General features: G+C 42.8%; 2 protein-coding genes and 1 long non-coding RNA gene across 3 annotated transcripts in view; 2 read left to right on the top strand and 1 right to left on the bottom strand.

Annotated features, from left to right (window-relative positions):
• N4BP3 (NEDD4 binding protein 3) overlaps positions 1–9,897 on the top strand; it is a 37,814-nt gene extending 27,917 nt beyond the window's left edge. The window contains exons 3-5 of the mRNA XM_020790216.3: positions 2,072–2,608; positions 7,580–7,837; positions 8,373–9,897. Of these exons, the coding sequence (XP_020645875.3) occupies positions 2,072–2,608; positions 7,580–7,837; positions 8,373–8,942 (1,365 nt within the window). The 3' untranslated portion in view covers positions 8,943–9,897. The remainder of the gene's footprint in view (positions 1–2,071; positions 2,609–7,579; positions 7,838–8,372) is intronic.
• LOC140704435 (uncharacterized) lies at positions 5,601–14,781 on the bottom strand. Its single transcript, XR_012083626.2, has 2 exons — positions 14,655–14,781; positions 5,601–7,816 (listed from the first exon to the last, which is right to left on the bottom strand). It is a non-coding gene; the product is annotated as an uncharacterized LOC140704435 (long non-coding RNA).
• A 33-nt stretch (positions 14,782–14,814) lies between these two features.
• Positions 14,815–24,260, top strand: RMND5B (required for meiotic nuclear division 5 homolog B). The gene is made up of 10 exons (XM_020790174.3): positions 14,815–15,014; positions 15,476–15,662; positions 18,236–18,381; positions 19,858–19,992; positions 20,496–20,596; positions 21,338–21,504; positions 21,873–22,038; positions 22,110–22,212; positions 22,325–22,479; positions 22,827–24,260. The coding sequence occupies exons 1-10, from the start codon at positions 14,913–14,915 to the stop codon at positions 22,888–22,890; spliced, it is 1,326 nt and encodes a 441-aa protein (XP_020645833.3). The 5' UTR covers positions 14,815–14,912; the 3' UTR covers positions 22,891–24,260.
• Positions 24,261–24,665: the final 405 nt, after the last annotated feature.

Here is a 24,665-nt window from a genome sequence, read left to right as displayed (position 1 = left end):
TCCAAGAATACCTGGGTTACCCAAAGTTGGGAACCACTGCTCCTAAATATGGATTCTTTCAGACTACTGTGTTTCCCCGAAAATAAGACAGGGTCTTATATTAATTTTTGCTCCAAAAAAACACATTAGGGCTTATTTTCAGGAGATTTTTAAAAATGTACAGCAATTTACATTTATTCAAATATAGTAATGTCATCTTCTGGTTGCTACACAATGGTGGAGGGCAGGGTTTCACTTAACTAGGGCTTATTTGGGGGGGGGCTAGGGCTTATATTACGAGCATCCTGAAAAATCCTACTAGGGCTTATTTTCAGGTTAGGTCTTATTTTCGGGGAACAGGGTAAATACTTTGCATTCAGTTCTGTTTTTCTAGGTGAAAAATAAGGTGAACTTCTAGCTTCTTCTGGTTCTAGTAGGAGGAAGTAACATTACCCACAGTTGGAAAATTAGCCCCACACCCTCTGAAGTTACATACTCCTGTAAGATGCCTACTGTATGGTGTTTCTGGGTGTGTGGTGCATTATGAGACATGTCTTTAGTTTTAGAAGTGATCTAGCGTTGTATAGTATAGAATTGTTGGTGAAGTGATGAATCCTGGAATTATGTTAGATTAGGGTGATAGGAGGAGCTGACAGGCAGAGGGGAATTGAGATCACATGGTCTGCAGTGGACAGAATGACTGACTCAGCGACTGTTCCCTTAGAACAGGAAGGCCTGCTGGCAGACCATGGGCCGCACCCAGCCTCACAGGCAGCTAGCTCCCCCTGGTCTCCGCCATGCTCAGCTACCTCAGAGGGAGCATCCAGCAAGCTGCTGGTGGTTTGGAAAGTGTCTCTTGGTGTGTACGTATGAGTGAGTCACCATTTCCCTGCCAGCTGCCTCTCAGCCCTTCCTGATACTAAAGGGAAAGATGCTCCAGAGATCTCTGTGTTACTGCAGTAATCCCGAGGATATTTTATGCCAGCATTCTAAAGGCTGAAAGCAACATGTTGGCTCTGAAAGAAGGCACAGGACTTTGAGGCCTGCCGAGCTTGGCTGCGTTTGTTCAACTGAGGCCTTGCTCAAGCAGCACTGACTGCCACCCTAAATGCAGCTGTTCACTGATTCCAAGCCAGCCAGCCACAATTTAGGATTTTCAGGAGTGTAATAGGGAAGGGGTGGGCAACGGGTGGCCCCCTAAGGGCTCATATATGCCCACCTAACATGTCAGGTTCTTCCAAACAACAACAACAAATGGCTCAAAAAGGCCCTTTGTCTTCTCTACAGGATCTGAGGGGCATTTTTTTCATTATTTTCCATTATTTCCTTTCGTCCACCCATCCCCTTTTTAAAAATAAAAAAATGCTTAGTCACTAGAGAGAGCAAGTTTTTTTTTCAATTAAAAAAACAGTTTTAGTAAATAACAACAGGTAAGTTCACAGGAGCAGCTTTCCAAGGTCGAGGGCTGAGTGCATGTGGCCCTTGGACTTCTGGAAATTGCCAACTCCTTCCAAACTGGAAGAGAACACCAGGGGTCCTATGAGGATATGGAGGAAAGCCAATGGGTGGCCATGTAAACAAAAAACAAAACAAAACCCCATTAGTATTGATGCTGTCGGTCCAGAGGGCAATAAGTAGTGCCCAGAAGCAGCAGGTGATGTACCACATGAGAATCAGGGGGTACACCTCTCACCATGTACAAGACAGTCTTGTGGGGTAGTCTTTTGTGGCAAGCCAGGAGGAATGTCCTCCAAAATCTGTAATCTAACACTAGGATCACTCATGGCAAATTGATTCCATTGAATTATTCCCCCTACATCCCCAACACCTACCCCTACAAGGTGCCCAGCCTCATTGGCCAAAGGAAACAGACATCCCTACTTTGGAGTGATCCTTTGTTTTTTTAAGGCCTGTGTTGTCTTTGTGAGTTGAAAGAGACAGATCTGAACAGCTGAAGAGTGACGCAAAATAGCTCTGCAGAATACAGACAAGACTGTGCAGACCTCCTCCTGTTCCTATTCTGGTAAATTACATCGGCTTGTTAACCTTATTTGCTATAACTGCTAATGCCTGGTGTGTTTCCTCTTTCCAGTGTCGGATCAGGCCCTCGGCTTTCAAGATAGTGTCTGGGAAGAGCCTGTTGCCCATGCAGGGTCTGTCATCAGCCAAAGGACAGAAGCTGTCAAAGAGCAATGGGAGCCTGCATACGCTCTTGACGCAAAGCAGCACCAGCAGCTCCTCGCAGCGAGGCCCCCTGCGCAACCATCTCCTGCACACCATCAGCCTTGATGAGGGCAACAACTCCATCCAGAGCTTTCCCACATACAATCCTCGCTTCAAACCCTCTCCCAGCCAGCTCAGCGCTTCCATAGGCAACATCAACCACATTGGTGGCTCCTTAGACAGGGCTTCTCGAGGGCCCCGAGACCCCTTGGCTGTAGAGAAAGCCCCACTCTCCTGTAAGAGCCTGAGCCGGTTGCAGAACTCTGGGGAGCCACCTCCTCCCTATGAGCCCACGTACTCTTTGGAAAATGTGGTGAAGCAGCTTGAGGACCGGTTAAGTGAGAAGGGCATGGAGCTTCGCCAGCTTAAGAGGAACCTGAGTGAGACTGATGACCCTTTCACCCAGGTGGGTTCATTTTCTCCATGGCGGTCACTTGGTCCTGTGGGTATTACATGCTGCTCTTCTTTTCCACATGTTACCTTCCAGATTCAGCTTCTTCCTGGGCTCCTAAAGCTCTCCATTGCTGACTTGCATTTCCTGCACACTGTTGTCCTTCATGTCACCATTTTCCAGGCATGTTAATAGCCACTTTCCTGGATGCTTCTGGTGAAGCAATAGTGCTTCAAGGCAATCGAATCATAAATCTTTGATAGCAAAGAGACAGCAGCTTTGCTCCCCCCTTCTCTTTCATGCTTTCAATGTGCCACAAAGGACTGACACATGCATACTTGGGACAATGAATGCTAGTGGTTTGTCAGCATTTTGCAAGGCTCTTATAGCTACTTTCCATACCTATCCTGACCCAACTCCTATCACTGGTTTCATCCTTGGACCAACTTCCTAGTTCCTTGCACATTCCTCATTGTTCTTAGTAGGAAAAAGGAAAGTATATAGGAGATGATGGGTTTATTTGAGTTTATTTGCAGCAGTTTGTGTGTCAGTGGGAGAAAGGAGGGGTGTGTGCCATGTAGGACTACTGGTGGTGCTTTTGAAGTGGGATATTTGGAAAGTTGTTTCAATGTTTCTGCTCTGCATAAAAGATAGCTTGAAAATAATACATGAAGGGTAACATGGTACATGTGATACATTACTTCTGGATAGCAAGGGCACAACTGTCCCTTTTCTGCTTTTTAATATGAAGAGTAATGAATTACACTTTGGGGGTGTAATCAATAATGTGCATGATTTTTAAAATGTTATTTTAAAGTGTAATTTGAGGGGATTGGGAGCAATATTTCTATATTTAAAGGTTTTATAAATGTAAAAATGTATTGACAACCTATCATTAATTTGTTTCTTCTTCCCACTGTGACTGACATTACCATGTCATTTTAAAATAGTAACTAATACTAACCTGTCAGCGCTTTTCACTAATGTTTTCACTCTCTGGCCTATAAGTCATACTCCCATTTTACCTCTTAGTTTTAGCAGCATTTTTGGAGATGCTGCCGGGCTCTATACAGAAAGAGACAATGGGCAGATCTTTATATGAGTGTGGGTGTGGGTTGAACTGATAAAGCCACTCCTTAAATATCTCACCTATCTTGAAAGCCCTATTAGGGTCACTATAAGTTGGTTCAGACTTGACCTGACTGCACATAACACAAAAGTAAAATAGATCAAAGGGGGAAAGGGTTAACACTTTTCTGCTTGAATGCCTAGAGGCAATTCTTAATGAGGTGAGTGATGCTTCACAAACATTTTTGCTTTGTGTTACGTTTTTCTTTCTTTCTTTCTTTCTTTCTTTCTTTCTTTCTTTCTTTCTTTCTTTCTTTCTTTCTTTCTTTCTTTCTTTCTTTCTTTCATTCTTTCTTTGTGGATGAAGCGAGTACAACCAGGTGAAAGAAAGAACCAACTAGATTTTATATACAGTATGCAGAATGAATATGGAAAATATTGAGATAGTTGGTTTTGCTGCCTATCTGTGCTTTCCCTTTCGTCCAGGGATCAGAATGCAAAATGCACTTGAGTGTCAGCTGTACTTCTGGGGGTTGACTTGATACATTCTGATATCATGGAGCTGTCTTTTGTTCTGCCCTAACACTGCTGGACAGTAAGGTGTTCCTTTAATTTGGTTGGGCTTAATAAGCTGGCTCATAGCCCTTCTTTCCTGCCTCTGTCAGAACATGCTGGCAGTAGAATCTTGACCAAAGCAAAGGCTTTTTGCATCCCTGTTACAGATGTGATGGAATTAAGATGGGATTTTGAAAGGACAATATTATACACTCCATTCCAGAGGGGCACTGAAAGATCTAAGTTACTTACTCAATCCTCCACTATTAACCAAACTGGGATGGTGATCAGATGGGCATTTGTCCCACTCCCCATTGTTTCTTCCACTCTGGGGACAGGTTGCTTCACTTTTTTTACCAGCAATCACACAAGATAATCACTGGAGAGAACCAAACCATCCCCAGAATGTCCCTTCCTGCACCTTTAAATTCAGAATAGAAGGAGCTGGACCAAATATGCCATTTAGATATGAGGATTGCACTAAATGGCACATAACACCTCCATTCAAACAAAGCGACCCTATTTAGTTTGCACTAGCCTCCTGCAAAATGAGCAGTGTAGATTAGTGCTGAATCTATCTTCTTGTCTCTAGGGCCTTAATGGAAAGCAGCTTGGAAAGCTGCTATTTAAAATTCATTCCAGTTATTTGTTGCAGTGTTTGTCAAGTTACTTGTTCTTGTTCATGCTGTCAAGTCACTTTTGACATATGAATTAGTGACCTCCCAAAAGCCCTCTTATTAAAAAGCCCTAGTCAGGTCTTGCAAACTTAAGGCTGCATGCTTCCCTTCTGGAGTAAATCCATTTCAGATTTGGTCTTCCTTTTTTCCTGTTCCTTCAATTTTTCCAAGCATTATTGTCTTTTCCAGTGACTATTGTCTTCTCTTGATGTACCCAAAATATAATTACCTCTGTTTAGTCATTTTTGTTTCTAGGGATAGTTCAGGCTTGATTTGATACAGCACCCACTTTCTGGTGGTCCATGGTATCTGCAAAGCTAATTTCCCCCTGTTAGCTTTCTTCACTGTTCAGTTTTCATATCCATACATAATAAATGGAGAGACTGTAGTGTAGATCACTGGTTCTTAACCTTGGGTTACTCAGGAGTTTTGGACTGCAACTCCCAGAAGCCTTCACCACCAGCTGTCCTGACTGGGGTTTCTGGGAGTTGCAGTTCAAAAGCATCCGAGTAACAAAAGTTAAGAACCACTGGTGTAGATGATGATGTATACCTTGGTCCTTAATGGTCTGTAGTAACATAGCCTTGCACTTGAGGATCTTTTCTAGTTTGTTTGTTTGTTTGTTTATAAGATTTTTTAGCCATGCCATTATCAATGGTCTGTGTAGTTCCTACATAGCTGCACTTCCAAGTGTCAATTGTCTTCTGATTTTTTTCTAGCTGTCATTTCCATGTTTATTGTTGATTAAACCAAGATACCCTGTTTCCCCCAAAATACAGTAACTTGAAAATAAGCCCTAGTAGGATTTTTCAGGATAATCATATGTGAGGGTTCTAAGGGTGGCTCTTCCTTTACTCCAAATAAATCAACATACTTACGAGGTTTAGAAACTGGAGTAACATTTATTGCCGTATTTAACAGAAAACCAGTATCAGCAAATGCGTTCCAACTCTTATTACCTTCTAACAACTGGTCAGAAAGGGTTTTCCACTCTTCTTCTTTAAAGGGGTTTCCCCCAACTGGGTTCCAAGGCCCTGGCCAATCTACAGACAAGTTAGAATTCAGTACCAGTCCGGGTTCCCCTTCCAATAGTGGTATGGTGTCCTCGTCTCTGGGGTCAACCCAGGTGGGTTCCTTGGAGGTCATAAGGGTCCCACGGTCTGCAGGGTATCCCATAATCTGGGTCTCCATCAGTCCATTCAATCCTCTCTCTCCTTTCCCTCTCAACCCATTCTTTCCCTTCCCTTAACTTTCTCCTCTACTCCCTCACCTCTGTTTCACCCCAGTAGATGGTCTTGGGCTCACCTCCCTCCTTTTCCTATAGTCTGCCCCTTCTTTTGGTATACAGAGTCTTTCCCATTTCCCAGTCCATGGATCCTGCATCCAGATCCACTCCCCAACTGGTGGCAATTCTCCTCCCTCTTTTATATCAGCAAACCCCACCTCTGCTTCTACCTGGGGCTTCCTTTCCTTTCCCACCAATACTTTCCCAGGTTTGGCAACCGTCAAGTCCCGTATTTCTTTTTCTATACACACAGGATTCCTCTCTGGTGTCTTGGTCTCTCGGGGTCGGGAACAGGTGAAGTCTGTACTCCTTTCTCTATTGGAACTGGATGGGACGGCACTCCAGCGAGAACAGCTGGTTTCTCGCTCCCAGTCTCACATCATATAATATAAGCCCTACCCCAAAAATAAGCCCTAGTTAAGTGAAACCTTGCCCTCCACCATTGTCCAGCAACCAGAAAAAGATGACAGGACTATATTTGAATAAATATAGATTGTTGTGCATGAAAAAAATAGAACATCCCCTGAAAGTAAGTCCCAATGCATTTTTGGAGGAAAAATTAATATAACAGCCTGTCTTATTTTTGGGGAAACACGGTATGTAATCACTCACATTATTTGCCTTCAGCTGCAATCTTGCTTTTGCACTTTCTTCTTTCACTTTCATTAGGAATTGTTTCAAGTCATTACAGGTTTTTGCCAGTAATATGGTGTCATCTATATCTTAGATCATTGATATTTGTTCCATCCGTTTTAACTCCTTCATCTGAATGTAATCCATCTTTCTGTATCATATATTCTGTGTACAAATTGAACAGATAGGGAGATTAAAATACACCCTTTGCCCACGAGAAACCATTTTGTTTCCCTTTATTCTGTTCCTTGTATTATGTTCTAACAGTAGTTTTTTATTCGGCATATAAATTATACATCACGACAATCAAGCATTGAGATACTCCCTTTTCTTTTAGAATAGCCCTTAGCTTTTCATGCATCACATAACTAAAGGCTTTGCTATAATCTACGCAGCACAGAATTTCTTTTGAAATTCTTTGGTACCCTCATCCAATGCATAGGTGTAACATCATCTCTAGTGCCTCTTCCTCTCTGGAATCTAGCTTGAATATCCAGCATATCTTGCTCCTTTTAGAATAACAAGCTTTCTTGCAAAACCTTGAGCATCTCTTTGCTTGCATGGGAAATTAATGCAATGTATTATAGTTACTGCCCTCTTTAGCATCTCTTTTCTTGGGGATTGGAAGGTATACTGAATGTTTCTTGTTTCTATTGTTTTGCTTTTCTTCTTTGTTGGCATATTCTTACAGATAGCTGCATTTCTTGTCACTCATTATTTCCAGGCTCTGGGGATGATCCTGTCCATAACCCTCTCTTTTCCCAACAGATGTTTGAGGACAAACAGCGTTTGTGGATGGATGAGCTGGACGAGCTTAAACAGATGTATGTTGCCAAACTACAGCAGGTGATGCAGCAAGCGCAGCGTAGCCAACGGGCACTTCAGCTGCAACTCTACAAAGCACAGCAGGAGAAGAAGCGGCTGCAGGAAGAGCTGGATCTTCGGCAGAACCAATGTGAAGAGCTGAGGCTGCAGCAGCAGCAGGCAGAGCGCCTGAGTCCCAAGCTGGAAGAAACCAAATGGGAGGTGAGTAGGAAGAAATATATGCAAAAAAACAGTGTCCTGTTTTTTAGTTCCTCACTGTGATCATGGCTTCTGGTCATATTCTACTGGTATCTGTGCTGCCCATGCCAGAGCTTAGAAAAATTATTTTCTTGAACTCTCTGGCTATGAGATTCTGGGAGTCACATGCTAAAACAATAACCTTTCCAGGTTTTGAATGTAGGCTACCAGTTTTATTGAAGTCCCTAACGTCTTTGAGAAGCAGATTTTCCCAAGGTAGCTGGCAAAATTGTTGTTCCTACTGTTTTATGATTTGCCAAACTGTGGAACTGTTTTTCGGATCCAAAGTCATAGCAGATCATTTCTCCGTGCACTCTTCCCTCTGAGTCCCTCAACAATCTTTCTTTCCCCTCTGGGATTCTCATGGTTATTTAATTGACCTCACTGTGGTCATAAGAACATCCTTGTGCTCTGCTCTGCTGCACATGGTCCAGTGGCTCATTGATTCTCCTTGTTGAGTCTTATCCCTTGCCCTCATATTAATGTACTGTCTTGACAGGTCTGTCAGAAGACTGCAGAGATCTCGCTGCTCAAGCAGCAGCTCCGAGATGCCCAGGAGGAGGTGGCCCAGAAACTGGGTGAAATCTTCAGCTTGAAAACACAGCTGCGTGAAGCCCGAACAGAACTGCAAGCCAAAGATTCACAACTAGCGAAACTGGGGGACTCTTTCCAACCCTTGCCAGAACATGGCTCTCCTGTTCCTCCAAGGGATTCCTCTATGCAACCATGCCAGGACTTCTTGGGTTGTGAAACGGATGACTCTAAATGTCGGGAGATGCAAGGGGAGAGTGCAGAGAGCAGTGAGTGGCTATGGGCAGAACTGTTGCGGGAACGGCGCCAGGCCCAGTTGCAAGCTGCAAACTTTGAGCAGGAACGGAAGACATGGCAAGAGGAGAAGGAGAAAGTCTTGCGGTATCAGCGGGAGATTCAGGCGAGTTATATGGAGATGTACCACTGGAATCAGGCTCTGGAGAGACAGCTGAATGAATTCCGGCAATACCAACCTGAGCCTAGGGGCATCAACTCAGAGTCACCTTGGATTGAGAGAGTGGAGTCCTCAAAAATTTGATTAGGACGTCAGAGGGTCCCTGTGTGCTGGGACTGCAGAAGGGTAGAGACACCACTCTGCAATATGGAACACAGGCTTGGGGAGAGGAAGTGCTTCTAAGCTAAAAGGGCCTGTTAATTTCACCCAGAAGACTCTTCCTATAGTAAGATATGGGATTTTGCAGACTGTTGCCATTCATGGAATGGAATCCTGGCATTACGTCTGGCATTTCTTGTCCATCCAGATAGGCTGTGGCCTCCCTATCACTGCCATCTTGGAGGGCATTTGTTTTCCTATTGAATCCTGCTTTGTGCCCACGTTGGCACTACCTGTCAGGATAGTTTTATTACTCAGAAATGTGAATGGCCTTTCAGGGACTTACAGCCACTCTTTATAAGATCTGATGGGGGGAAATCTCATGAAGAATGTGGTAGAAGACTAGGCACCAAATAGCAAGATTCTGACTTGTCCTGAAGTTTTGTCCCATCATTGTTTAAGACGTGACCCTGTTTGTGCTAAAAAGGAAAGGCTGACAGCAAGTCCATCTTGGTATGAGTCCTGCCTAGTAGGATTTATTTAGTGTCCATCTGGCTTGTCCTCATGCTGTATCTACTTTTGAAGCTTCATTTGCAACATAATTATGTGTGCCTTGTCTTGTAAGTGACCAGAACAGATCCTTCTGTGTTTGACTCTGGAATGTGTATGAAATAGAAGCATATGCCTCAGCGCCAGTGGTCTGTCAGACAAATAGGGATGGGGCTCAACTACCCCAAAAGGCCATGGGGCAGTACCACCTGGACTGGGGCCTTTTTCTCCATAGGTAATGGCAGAGTGGAAATGGAGCTGTGGGCACCTCTGAGCCCTGTTTTGTTCCTGCTTGCTACCCCAGTTCTGGATCGGAAGGTTCTGTCCAGATTGGTGAGCCTTAAAATGGAAGCTCTGCCTGGCAACTCCTAGAATAAAAATCTGTGTTACACTTCTGGCTCCATCACTGTTTGCTTTTTCCTTCCACTCTAGTGTTTTTCCTAGCATTCTGGCATTGTGGACTATAGCATCCATACTATAATTGTTGTTGTTGTTTAGTCGTTTAGTCATGTCCGACTCTTCGTGACCCCATGGACCAGAGCACGCCAGGTCCTCCTGTCTTCCACTGGCTCAAATCTATACTATAATAGGTGTTCCCAAAGGACAGTATGCAAACTGAAATCATTCTAGAGTTTCTCCTAACACAGTTAGCCAGTGCTAACCAGTCAGGCATATCTCAAGAAGGGGGATCATTTTCTTCTCTCTCTCTTTTGAGGGGCTAGGGAATAGTCACATAAAAAAGAATTTTCATGAAGGATTTTATTGAATCTAGCCACTGAAATTTCATAACAATTCTTTAAAAAAAACAACCTACAAATCTACATCAAGAATGCCCTTTGTAATGGTGGAAGGGATGGGGTTTCTGCCACCCTGCATTTCACTTCTTGCTCTGAAATAAATTTGTCTAACCCATCCAGCAAGGAAAGAAGTTGAGTTTTTGGCCTGATTCCATTTACAGGTAGGCTTGCCGAAACGAGTTGATTTAAGGTTCTAAATGATACAGATGAAGATATGAAAAGGTGTCATTTAACTGAAAATTGTGTAGTTAAAGACATTTAGTGTTAGGAAGAGGGTTGTACTATGTCTTTTTCTACCCAGAAATACAGTACTGCGTTAACCAAAAGCTTTCTTATTAATTCCTAAAAGAAATGAAGCAGAAGTAATTAAGAGAGTGAGGCCAGAGTGCTGTCTTCCCATGCAAACATACTGGTGGCATTCTCAAACCATTTAGCTTTGGCTCTGCCATACCCGATATAGTCTAATATCTAGTAGTAAATAACTAGCTGTACCTAAGAGGGGGCTGCTCTTTGGTTTCCTCCTTCCAGGTTTTAATTTGTACTAATATTGTAAGTTGCCTCAGGTCCTCTTGAGGAGAAAGGAGGGATAAACATGAGTAGATTCAATTAATCAATAGAACTTACATATGTGTTGACTCACCAAATTGCCGCTGGTTCAATGTGCCTTTTTTAGTGTGACTTACTATGCTAAGTAGCAGAATTTCATTGAAGGTGTAGCAACAGGGCAAGCCCACATTAAAAATGCTTAAGTGACACCAGTGTCAGGCCTTTATACTCCACAATTATTCAAATGTGTTGCGCTCTGCATGAAATAATCCTAAGCACACATGGATCTTCTTTGCTCTGCTTGTTTTACTCCACAGACCCTGCTGGAGTTGGTGTGGTTTATTTGCTATCAATAAGCTTTTCAGAGGTTAACTGTATTGCTCTTGGCAATCACAGTCTACAACCATTTACTTTCTAGAGCAGAAAACAAATTAGATTACTTGCAGGCTGGTAGTTGTTTGATGTATCCTATATGAACAAATACTTCACTGAGTGTGGAAAAATCCAGTCTTAAATAACATGGGCTCTTCCTCTACAAAGTCCTCTCTAAATTATGCCAGCGCATGAAATCTGAGCATTTAATATTCATAACAAGTTGCCTGAGCATCACTACAACTCCAGCACCTTTTAAAACGTGATGTAGTATTATTGGATACCTGTTATGTGTGCTTCGACCAAATCACTGGCTGAACTTAGTGAAAGCTGGGAAACTGTACCAAGAAATTGCAAAATAAACTGCACTAGGGGGTTGAACAGGGAACAATGCTTTGTACTTAATCCAGTTAGATTTGGCTTCCCTGGTCCCGGGAAACTGCAAAGGCTTGTTTTTCTTGCGGGACAGCTGGCTGTCGCAATACTTTGTTTGTTTCACTGTGCCCACGCCAGTCCAGGCCTCTGTTGGCGCCTCACTCCAAAATCCCCAGAGCAGGTTTCCACCCATCAATTAGAGCTATGGAGAGTTGAGGAGTAACCCAGGAGAGGGTGGCACCAAAACTTGGCAGATAAACCAGAAACTAAGTTGCTGGCTCTGGTGCCACGGGGAAGAGTCAAGGCATCACAGGAAGAAGCAGGAGTGTTTGCTTGCTAAAGCAGCTGGACAAACCAGTTTCCTGAATTCCACAGGAGTGAGTCATTCCCTCCAAGAAGCTGGGGGCCTAGGCAGGTGCTACCGACAGGAGGAAGGCTGCGGCTCTTATCCAAAAAACGTTTGGAGAGTGCAGACGTTCTGGCCCCACCAGCCAGCCTGGATTTAACATGTGTTTCCTCCCAAAGCATCCTATGACAGCAGCTTTTCCTTCCTGGCGCCCAGCCCAGAAATTTGGTCTTTACATATTTCCTATCATGCTGATAGCATGTCATCCTACTTTAAATTTCTTTCCTTTTAAAGGTCTCCCCCAGCATTAAGTTATTTCCTGCTTTTATATCCAGCTGGATCAGGACAGCGTAATATGTCCTTGCCTTGCACACCTTTTTCACTCTGGTGTGATGCTTCCCCAACTGTTCTATTTTTATTTCCTAATTCTGTAGCTAAACATTATTCAACCACTTCTCCCATGTTTCTGTTTATATCCAACAAAGATATGGACACTGTGTGCTTGTCACAAAGCAATGATAGATGCTAGCCACAGGCGCTCTCCTCTTAACTTCAATCAATATTCATAGCATCAATGAACTGTAGATCTACATGTCAATTTTGGTAGTACTGCTTGAGCCTAACAAATGTATGTCCACAGGCAGGAGTTAGAATAAAAGTATCTTCTCCTGTATAAATGATGGCCAAATTGCTTTTCACAAACTGGAGAAATGTTAGCCTCGCACATCTACCAAACTGAGATACAATGGTTGGTGTGGCCGGGACTTAGGAGAGCCAGGTTCATGTTCCCACTGAGGTGTGAACCTCCTTGGGTGATCTTGGGCCAGCCGTTCTTTTTCAGCCTGTCTTACCTCACCATGTTGTTCTTAGAAGGAGAAGAGGATCCACTAATCTCACTAAAGAAAGGATATTAATGTATCATAAACAGCAACTGAGACATAAAAATTGAGCCACATATGAATTGGTAAGCAAGAAAACTGCCTTTAAATGTGTGAAGAAAATTTGTACTTTAGTGATACGTCTTGCCCTTATGTTTCCTACATAGTATCCCATTTGACAATTATAATAGGCTGAAGGAAACAATGAGGTACAGTGTGTGATTCATACAACTGGATGTTTTCATCCAAAAGACAACATATGCCTGTCTGCCTTTTTAGTGAGAGTTCTGGAAAGACCACTGGTTTCTCTCTCTGCTCCAAAAGATTACATATCTCCTGGAACAGATGGACTCCACAATGTAGACATCCTTAAGCATTTTTAACTTTGCTGGCAGCATTTTTAGGGTTCAGGCTTTGGAAAAGATCTTGGACTAATATTTGAATACTAGAGGCTGCAGAAACTATACATGCAGAACTACTGATATATGAGGTATACTGAAGAGCGTAAGCAGAAAGCACATCCCTGCTTTACGGAATTCACAATCCTGGGAAATGGAAAAACTGGCTGCCTCTACTTTATTCTAAACAACACAAGTAGCTAAGGCTAGTTCTCCTACTGGGCACAGTGAATTTCCATTAGTTCTTCCTCTGAGAAGCATACTGTAATGAAAGACTGTAGCCTCCAAACAGTTAAATTGGCATTGGCTGTGTTATTTATAAATTTTAAAGATTCCTGTGCTGTGTATCAAAAGCAGGTTTCCTCAAGGCACCTCACAAGATAAAAAATAATTTGGAAAAAAAATATCAGTAGTAAAGCTAAAAGAGCTGAATAAAGTACAGTACAGAAAAGCAATCTAATATATAGTCAATAATTGTCAATTGTTAGCTTGTTTCTAAGCATGAGTCACACTGAATTCAAGGCTTTCCTCTGCAGTCTGAGAATGCTGGATTTTATCTATTGTTTCAATGTGCATGTGTACTACTTTTCAACTGTTCTGTTCCCAAAGTGGCATACAGAATAAATACAGTGATGGTGGGAATAAGAGAAAGCCTAGCAGATACAGTACATAAAGCAGGCAGATATACCAGGCTGTTTTTTTTTAAAAAAAGTGTAGTGTTTCAGATATGACCAATTATGCAAATCTGGTTGATTTTCCTTGGATGGAACCCTCCACAAGCTGAGAACAATTACAGAAAAGTATTATTTTTAACAGAAGACAGCCTTGTCCTTTCAATGGTGGAACACTACAAGCCTTGTCAAGCAAGAACTAGAAATGATTTCCTGGTATGTTCTGGCTTAAACTTTTTCATGCCTTCCAGATCAAAACCAGCTTGGAAACGTTATGATGGCAGTGGTGGAGGAACTATGGCTTCTAGAATCTCCCAGATAGCAAGATGTTAAAACTCGTTAAATAGTAGTTGAATAAACTTCTGGTACAACATCTGGTACATGATCCTTTGGCTCATGGAAGTTTCCAAAGCCTCATGAGTGCACTACAAGCAAGCTGGATATTTACTATTGCAACCATTAAACAGTATATTTATCAAGACATGCGATTAAAAATGTATTATAGGATTTTTCCATCTTGACTCCTGAAGCAGGGATATTAACAGGGATATTGTAAGCAAGATAAGTGCTTGCTTGCACTACAAGCAAGCTGGATATTTACTATTGCAACCATTAAACAGTATATTTATCAAGACATGCGATTAAAAATGTATTATAGGATTTTTCCATCTTGACTCCTGAAGCAGGGATATTAAGACTCATTTCAGGAAAACGACACTAGCAGGAGTACTGCAATTCAAAGGTTTGACCTATACAAATAGGTACCTTCAGATGATTTGCTAGTCAAACTGGCAAGTTTCTAGCTGACCATGACTCGCCGCTGCAGTAACACCTTTATGGAGTCTCGAACTGTAAGTAGTTGCGGTTCGCTAAAAATGGCTCATTCCAGCCCTGCACGTCACTTAACCATGTAGTCGGCAAAAAAAAAAATCAACCCAGCTATTTCCAGTTCGTGGTACATTCCAGGCACAACCCGAGCTAATGAGAATGGTTTGCTCCATCCTTCCCGAACTTTAGCAGTTAATGCCCGTCAAGGGCCTCGCCAGACAAGGAAGGGGCGGCGTTGCATTAAAACAAAATGATCTTGGCCCGAAGAAGCCTGACGTCTCATTTCTCGACTCTCAGGTTAGCGTTCCTTTAGTTTTATTTCCCCACCCCAGCAGTCCCTTGAAATGGCTCCTTCAGTCCCTCCTATATGTACCCCATAAAGGGAACCGACCGTTGTCGTGTGCAGGGGGTGTTTTTCAAATAGGACTTCCTGAGAGAGAGAGAAGAGGCTTTGTAGTAGCCCCGGGGGGCGGGGATGGGGATGAGGGTGGGCAGAAGTTTCCGGGTTCCTTGCCCTGTTATCCCCGCCGCGTTCAGACGACCAGCTGACCCGTGACAGACGCACACGCGCGGACGCCCCGAAACACTCCCTCCGAACCACCTTTCGGCACGTCCCCCTCCCCTTCCCCTCCCCCTCCCCCGTATGTTCGTCTCCAGGGCCGCAGGAACGCTCGGTGACCCGGGCCGGCCTCCTCCCCCTTCGGACCCGGCATCTGCAGCCACCCTGAACGGCTTTCTCTTCCTCCTTCCGCCTCCAGGGCGTGACCAACCGGCGGGCCGGCGCGCGGGCGGGCGGGCCAATGGAGCGGTGCGCCTGCGTGGAGAGGGAGGTCGACAAAGTGCTGCAGAAGTTCCTGGGTTACGGCCAGCATTGCGAGCGGGGCCTCGGAGAGCTGCTGCGCTACGTCACCCGCCTGAGGGAGGAGCTGGGCGCCGGCGCCGGCGGTAGGTTTACTCCCTCTAAGCTTGTACTTAGGGCAGCCCGCCAGGAGCCCGGCAGTGGCAGGAGGTCGTCCCTGGCTTTTTCTGGGGAAGGAGGAGAAGGGTCCGCTCCTGGACGGACTCGAGCAGCGCTTGGCGGCGGAGCGTCTAGAAGGATTCATTCATTCGTTCATTCATTCATTCATTCATTTTCGGTCAGAGACCCGAGTTCCTGTGGAATTAAACACAACACGCCTTGGAGACGAAGGTGTTTTTATGCTTGGCATGGCTTAAGGCGCCCATTAAAAAATCCTTAAGGTGCCCCTGCGAGCGGGCTCTTGGTTGTTAGTTTTGCTTCAGCTAGCAAATTAGTTGGGGGGGGGGAAGTCCCGTTAAATACAGAAATGAAGTCACGCTCCCGCTGGACACCCACAAGCTGCTGGCTGAGGCAGCTGCCTCACTTTCCCTCGTGGCAGGACCGGCCCTGCTCAGAGGGAAGAATTATTTTATGGCTTGTTTTCCCTAGCCCTGTTTCTCTGAGGAGCTCAGAACATGAAAAGTAGGGCTCAAATGTAAGCAAGATAAGACCATACACATAAAGCCGCCCAGAGACCTTTGGGTAGAGTGGGTGGCATATAAGTTAAATAAATAAATAAGTGGCTGTACACAGGCTTAGCTCTGCTATGCTTATTTCTCGGTGTAACAGAGGAGCTTGGTAATAATGATCAGTTAATATAATAAACCAACAGCATAGGGTTTAGGCAGGAGGTTCCCTTTAAAGTTCCTTTGTTTAAAAAATGATAAGCAATAGTATCCTGAGAATCTGAAGTGTTCAGACTTCATGTATTTATTATTTTGGATAGCGAATGACATGTCCTGTGGTGATATAGCACAAGAACATTCTTTACATGTGATGGCATATATATTGTGTTGAAAGATGAAACCCAAATAGTACAGGAAACAGTGTTAGATCATATGTTGCCTGAAGAGTATATGGGTGACACTGTTGTTTTAAAATTTATTTTTGTTATTTTCTTTCTAGGCCTAGTCTTTGAGTTGTGTATCTCGTTTTATTCATCACTGCTGGTGAACAGCCACTTTAAAGAGCTCTCTTTGTATGGCGAGAGCTGTCACCTGAAGTCTATGAGAGTAGTATCATTATCTAGTACAGACCATAGACCAGTGGTTCTTAACCTTTGTTACTCAGGTGTTTTTGGACTGCAACTCCCAGAAGCCTTCACCATCAGCTCTGCTGGCTGGGGTTTCTGGGAGTTGCAGTTCAAAAACACCTGAGTAACAAAGGTTAAGAACCACTGCCATAGACCACTGAGAGTATGTTGGGGCAGGTTCTTTCTAGAAGCTGAAATTGGCAGCAGCTGGAGTTCTGGCACTTTCTCTTCTTGTGTTAAACTAATGCTCCTAGATGTCAGTCTGGCTTTGTCTGGTTTTCATCTGCATTGGATGGATATTGTTTGTCTTTGGGTCATTTTAAAAATACTGTACATTATGTGAATCATTCACACATGGAGCTCTGTCCAGGGTACTGGAACAAATGTACAGTACTTAAAACTAGATTTCTGTACAAGTGATCATTTAATATCTTATTGGTGATAATGAACACATGCAGGGGCATGTAACAATCTATGGATTTCTGAAGTTAGTGTGTCTCTGTGCGCAGAGATATCCAATAACTTCTTTCCCCACCATCACTCTGATCCTGGATTAATCCATGCAGCAAGTTCTCCATCTGAATTTCTTGGTAGAAGGACCACCTTCTTCTAGGTCCAGGTCATGGTGCCATCAAAATGGAAATGATAACAGGAGGGAAGCAGTTGTTGATATAAGACAGCCATTAATATATTAGCATAATATATGCTTTGGGCTCCTACATCATAGTACCATTGAGCTAAGAATGTAACCTCTCCCCAGTTCTGAACTAACTGGATGAGAATATGCTGTTGTATTTTCAAGAATGATGGTCTTGATCAGTGCTTCCCAACCTTGGGTCCCCAGATGTTCTTGGACTGAAACTCCCAGAAATCTTGGCCAGCAAAGCTAGTGGTGAAGGCTTCTGGGAGTTTTAGTCCAAGAGCAGTTGAGGACCCATGGTTGGGAACCACTGGTCTTGATGACTTGTAGCCTATCTGTGTGAAGGCTGTGTGAAGGCTGCAATCATTCCAGCCATCTCCCCCAGGCTGGTACCTTCTAGATTTGTTGCACTACAACTCCCATCATTCCTAGCCAGCATGACCCTATCACTGGGAAACACTCAGTGCACTGTACATTCCTAAATAAGTCTGAGATGAAGGTTGGATCCAGAATAAATTTATCAATTTGGAACCTGGTGCCACAGTTTTGCTAGTAGTATAGATGTTAAGTCACAAAAAATTATCACTAACAACTGCCATTGTTTATGAACTCTGTGCTTCTGTATCTTGTACATATTGGAACTTGATATGGAAATGTCTACTTTTTTTCAGGGCATGTTCTAAGGTGTTTGTGTGTAACTGTTTCCTAAGTTTTAAGTAAATAGTGAAATGGTCATGCATTTTTGAGGTGCTGCATGAACTAAGATATCAATGCTTCTGGTACTGCAGCCTTGCAAGAGACACCTCTGTCTGCTACCCTTTCCCTGGTTATGTCCCAATGCTGCAAGAAGATCAAGGACACTGTGCAGAACCTAGCTTCAGACCACAAAGACATTCACAGTAGCATCTCCCGTGTGGGAAAAGCAATTGATAGAGTGAGTAATTTCATCAGCTTGATTTGTGTTTCAGGATCAAAATGGAAATAAAACAATTTCCAGTTGAATATTTCCTGAGCTGCAGGAAATATTCAGCTGTGTGTATTATCAGCCAAGAATGAACTAATGGAGTGTGCTGCATAATGTAGATGATGTCATTGGCTACATCTGTTTTTGGGAAATTAAAATTTTGATTCTCTTCCACATCCTGTTGTTCCCAAAGGCTTCTACAGGATGAAAGGGATCCTAAGAGAGTCTTGGAACCTTGAGGAAGGAATTGGAAAGCTTTAATTCCTCAAAATGGTCATGGCTAGTGATATCATCAACGTTGGTGTTGTAACTTTATGCAAATAGATGTCCGCCATACTATAGATTTGCCTGCTCTACCATGTCTATTGATAGCTATTATTCTAGCTTCCAAAATTACCTGTTATATGTGTTATATCAAAATCCACAATTTTTCATGAACAAATCTCTTTATTTCTAAAATCAATCCCCCCGCCAGAAGGCAATAAATTATGTAAAATAAATGTACACCTCTGCATTGTAGTGATCAATTACTGTTGTCTCTATGCAGAAATTGTTTAAAGAGAATTTTTTCTTATGGAGTGGAGGGTGAGAAGATGGAAATAAAAATGTTAAGTTATGATTTGGAACTGTGAAAGGGGACATCTTGTACTTCTGTTGAATAGGCAGATATATTTAACATTTCATAGTAAACATGTCTAAGATTCTACCTTTCATAAGAGAAATAAAGAGTTTAGATTTCTAGGCAAGGAATGCTTAAATTTCCATCACAGGCTATATTCTCACCTTCCTTTTGCATATGCAAAAATTATATCAAATTGTTTTTAATGATATTTTTAACGTCAAGCTGAACAAACAGCAGCAAAACCAGGCTAACAATAAACTGTTTGAATTGAAATCAGTACTTTGTGATCAAATGCACTAGCTAAGAACCAAAGGCAGCATGTTATGTTGTCTCATTTGGTTGGGAATCAACTTACGGAACCTGTGCATATATATATGCCTTATGCTATTGCTTTTAATTAGATGATGTTAGAATACTCATAGTTCTTAAGTGTCCAACAGGCTTTCCAACATCTCCTGCTCCTTGCTCTAAATTAGTCCCAATTTTGTAGGAATATTGTTCTACAAGATCTATTTAGGTTTCTGGACTCTTATTACCTGTCTGTCCCCTTATAAAGAAGAGAAATACATGAAGGGGGTCTTTAATATTATGGGTCAAATGAGTGTGTGGCACAATATGGCTTAGCTGCTGTTGTGCTATATGTTCAATATATTTTTCTACACCTCTGCATTTAGTTCATAGTAAACTGAAATTTGGGCTTTGCTTGGTGCTGGTAGGAAGCACATCACTGTTCTGGGATGTGAAGCAATATATGATGGGTGAAAAGGTGTGGGCACCTCCTCAGCTCTTGTGAATGGCATACAGTACTTTCTCTTCTGTTCCAGAATTTTGATGCAGACTTGTGTGGCATTGTTCCTGCTATGGTCTGGGAGTCCCAAGAGAAGCAGATCCTGGTGTTGGCCATTATAGAGCACCTCTACCAACAAGGGCTGCTGGGAGTAGCTGAAGAACTATGTCAGGTACTGGAGACAAGGGCAGAAACAGTGTTTACATGGCAGAGAGATACAGATAGTTATAGTAGTACATTGCGTTGTGGCTACTGAGTGCTACTTAGCAGTTTTCTGCCAGACAATATTTTTGTTTTCTTGTCCTAGTATCACCATTTAGCATCTATTGAGCCCAAATAGCCAAAAAGGGGATTTAGGAGTAGATGCTAGGAAAGGCTTCTCTGTCACTTTTTTACATTCTGGCTTCTACTTCCTTCCTGCATCTATTGTTAGGCTGATATTTCTTAGGGAAGCCTATAAGACTTCAGTATCATTCTGGTCTTTGTCTTATTCTCACCATTCTAAGGAACAGACAGTTTATAATATTCATCTTTAGTACAGTAGCCCAAAGAGTCAAATTTAAAGGTACTCATCTGTCCAAGTTCAAACATATCTCTGCTATCAACTCATTCAAGTTTATTGGAATCATATGTAGATTTGTTCTAGATCAATTTCTGCCTTTTTTTATTCCACAGGAATCCCATGTGAATGTGGATGTAGACTTCAAAAAGCCATTCCTGGAACTTAACAGCATTTTGGAAGCTCTGTACCAACGGGACTTAGAGCCTGCTCTGAAGTAAGAATAAAGAGCCATGCACTGCTTTTATCTTTGGGCATCCCTGTTTTCTCTCTCACTGTACCTCTTAAGCAAGCAAAGAGTTGCAGGTTAGGCCACACGGTGAGGTCCCTTGGGATAAGCAGGGTTTTTACTGGTCAGTGAGTCTGCCCATTCTATGAGAGGCAGTCTAGTCTTCTTTTTACTCAGAACTTCACTGTGAAGCTGTGCTAAAATAAATCTGTTAGCCTTTTTTTGCTTTGTTTGTTTTGAAGCAAAGACAACTATTCCTTTTGAAAACTGTGAGTTTAGTGAACCCAAAGAATTGTGAAGACATGTGCCCCCAACTGAAACCTGCCTTGGCCTAGATGGCTTGTAAATATATACCTTGTTTCCCCGAAAATAAGATAGGGTCTTATATTAATATTTGCTCCAAAAATGTAGTAGGGCTTATTTTCAGGGGATTTTTTTTTTCATTTACAACAATCTACATGTATTCAAATACAGTCGTGTCATCTTCTTCTGGTTGCTGCAGAATGGTGGAGGGTGGGGTTTCACTTAACTGGGGCTTATTTTTGGGGTAGGGCTTATATTACGAGCATCCTGAAAAATCATACTAGGGCTTATTTTCAGGTTAGGTCTTATTTTGGGGGAAACATGGTAATTTAGATTCAAACTCTCTGATTCCTTTGCTTTTTGTATTATTCTAAAAAGAGCTTTCTTGATAGAACCCCAGCTTGAGCTGTGTTGTCCCTTGCCCAGTTGGGCAGTCTTCCACAGACAGCTGCTGGCAGAGTTGAACAGCTCTTTGGAGTTCCGGCTGCATCGTCTGCACTTCATCAGGCTCCTTGCTGGTGGTCCAGGAAAGGAGCTGGAGGCCCTGAGCTATGCACGCCACTTCCAACCCTTTGCTCATCTGCACCAGCAAGGTAAGGCTGTTTCCAAAAGATCTGGTACTTGTTCTCTCTAAGTTTCTCTTTTGGTGGGCATTGGTCTTTCTCTCCTGGAGCTACTACAATGATAAGATTAATCAGTTTCCATTAGGAGTGCTTTGAAGCATTGCTTCTCTGGACTTCATCACTTTCCAAGTTTTTTGCTTCTCTAGTAGTCAACAAAATGCTCATCCCTGAATTTGCCTTCTTTAAAGCAGGCAAGCCTTGAACTAGAAGGAACTTTTTCAAATCATTCACTGTCTCTCACCATTGCTGATTTCTGATAAATTTGTAGAATATACCAGTCCAGTGTGTGAGTAAAAACATGTTATTGCAACTAGTGCTTCTTCTCTCTTACTACACAGAGATCCAGGTGATGATGGGCAGCTTGGTGTATCTGCGCTTGGGCCTTAAGAACTCCCCATACAGGCACCTGCTAGACGACAGTCACTGGACTGAAATATGTGACACTTTCACTCATGATGCCTGTGCCCTAATGGGACTCCCCGTGGAGTCGCCCCTTAGTGTCAGGTAAAGCTTGAGATGGGGGTGGGATTGCAGGCAAAGTTGGACAGTACTGAGCATTCTGTCTCTCTTTGCAGCTTTGCTGCAGGGTGTGTAGCGCTGCCAGTGCTGATGAACATCAAGGCTGTGATTGAACAGAGACAGTGCCCAGGTGTCTGGAGTCACAAGGATGAGCTGCCCGTGAGTTCCTGGCCCATCCTAAGGGTGCTATGATGAAGGCATTACAGAAGGGTGCTGGGCTGCTTCTATGTTACAGCCAAATGATGTGGCTAACGAATTTCTTCTTTAACAGATTGAAATTGAGCTAGGGATGAAATGCTGGTACCACTCAGTCTTTGCATGCCCCATCCTACGCCAGCAGACAACAGATTCTAACCCACCTGTCAAGCTAATCTGTGGACATGTCATTTCTCGAGATGCACTTAACAAACTCATCAATGGTGGGAAGTGAGTGTTTTTACCAACTTTTGCAGCTTTGGTATGAATCCTGGGAGATAGTGGATGAGAAACCCATGGGTGAAGCCTTGATTCCAGCCTCTGGTATAGTCAGGCTTTTTAAAATAAATTTCCTCTGTGAGAAATATTGTGGCAACTCTATGATTTAAAAGGTTAGATTCAGGAAATCCTTCTTTTAAGCAGTTCTCTGTCTTCATTTAGCGTTTTGGCATCACCATGTAATAGGTGGTTTGTATTTGCTGCCCTCTGCTGGACAAGTGAGCAAGTCTGTTAAGTGCAATCAAGTCATGCATGCAATTAATGGTTTTACAACTTTTATTTTTTGTCACTTTCAACAGGCTGAAGTGTCCCTATTGCCCCATGGAGCAGAACCCAGCTGATGGAAAGCGCCTCATCTTTTGATACTGGCAAGCCATAGAGGATGAAGAAGTGGGCTGTGGGGGAAAAGTCCCATCATGTACTAATGGGAGTGCACACTGTCTGGTTTGGAAACAACACCAGCTGCTACAGCTAAAAGTGAAGCAGTCGGCTGTGAGGCAAGATACAGTGCTCTATACTCCTTTCTCAATCCCTCCTAGATGTCTTCCAAGCAGTAACCCCACTTTTGGCAAGATGCCGTATTCTGTCCCTATGTTTCGTTGCCACAGGGTTTGCAGCTGTGGGACAAGACGACATTTAAGTCAATCAGATCGAACAGGAAAAAAATTAGCTTTTGCTTGTGAAAATAGGAGGTTACATCGGCATTTTAAAAGCATGTTGGGAGTCTGGCTTGGGGCTATTCTGAAGAAAGCTTTAAAGCAGATGGGAAACCTGGACAACAGAAGGCCTGCTGGAATTACCAAAGGTGACCATCGCCTATTTTGACAAATATTATATCTGTTCAGAAAGTGAAGTGAAAATAGTGAGAAAAAATCTTTTTTTAAACAACAAAATGCCTGAGGTTCTAATTTGGAGGGCAAGCACAATAATATTGGTACTTATGTAGAAGCCGTGCATACTTCACAAGAATGTGTGTTAACACTCCACTACTCTATTTAGGGTAAGGGTAGGAAGAAACAACTAAGCTACTTTCTGAATTAGAGAACCAAATATAATTGTGGGTACAGGCTAAAAAGCTAGATTTAATAATAAACAAAAGACATCCTTAAAGCAGGTATACAGAATACAAGATACAATTCAGCTTTTTAACCTTGTTACTGATCTTTAAATATAACTGGTACAGGTTGCGATATGTATATAAACCAATTTAGGCAACATTACAAGAACATTAGAACACGGATGGGAGATTCTTAAAAGAAATCTTAAGTGTACTTTACGAGATATAAGGAAAAGATCTGTGGGGATAAACTTGAATGTAAATACTGCAAACAGCAGCAGAGTTGATAAATCTGCAGCAGTCTCTCTTGAGCCAGGTGTCAAGAATAGAGCCCACCACTTAAAATGAAAAGAACGGCTAGGACAGTTGTTATTTACAAATGTATTTTTCAACAGACACGCTAGAAAGCTAGTCTTTAATTTGAAGGGTTTGGCTGCAAGAGTCAGTGCCTAAAATGTGCACTTAACAAATCTGAATTAAAAACAAAGGGCCTATCTTCAAATAAACATCCAGATTAGTATATAGGAAGACACATGGTTTTTGTAGCCCACTGACATCAGCAAGGATCTTTATCTCAATCCATGTTACTACCCCCCCCCTTGCTACTTGGGGACATGAACAGCTGCAGTGACCATAAATGTGGTATGAAAATACCTGAATAAATTTTTTTCTCTCAGATTATTTGATTGATGCTTTATTAAAACTAATTAAAATATTAGTTTCATTCAGGCAAATTTCCCACTCAAAAAAACATTTCATTAATGTTCACATTTCCTAAGATGCACTCATTATTTTTATTTCACAGTAAACTCACATAGGTTTGAAGCAGAGAATATTAAGTCCTATCCTGTAGTATACCCTATTTGCCGGCATATAAGATGACTGGGTGTATAAGATGACACACACACACCCCAATATTTCCACTCAAAATATAGAGGAGGAGGAGGAAGCAGCTCTTCAGGGGCGAGCGGGCAGCTGGCTCAGCTGCGAGGAGGGGAAGTGGCTGGGCGGGTGGAAGAGGAGGGGAAACGGCTATCTGGTGGTGGGCGGGCGAGCAGGCAGCTGGCTCAGCGGCGTGGGG

Source organism: Pogona vitticeps, chromosome 2, assembly GCF_051106095.1.
Source record: "Pogona vitticeps strain Pit_001003342236 chromosome 2, PviZW2.1, whole genome shotgun sequence".
NCBI classification, from domain to species: domain Eukaryota; kingdom Metazoa; phylum Chordata; class Lepidosauria; order Squamata; family Agamidae; genus Pogona; species Pogona vitticeps.
This window is presented reverse-complemented; position numbering and strand designations above follow the sequence as displayed.

What these genes read in the sequence shown, in the direction of transcription:
- RMND5B (XM_020790174.3), top strand. Translation starts at nt 14,913, where the DNA reads ATGCCCGTCAAGGGCCTCGCCAGACAAGGAAGGGGCGGCGTTGCATTA. An exon ending in TAGCTGAAGAACTATGTCAG is followed by an intron (nt 19,993 to 20,495) that starts GTACTGGAGACA and finishes TTTATTCCACAG; the next exon opens with GAATCCCATGTGAATGTGGA. An exon ending in GACTTAGAGCCTGCTCTGAA is followed by an intron (nt 20,597 to 21,337) that starts GTAAGAATAAAG and finishes TCCCTTGCCCAG; the next exon opens with TTGGGCAGTCTTCCACAGAC.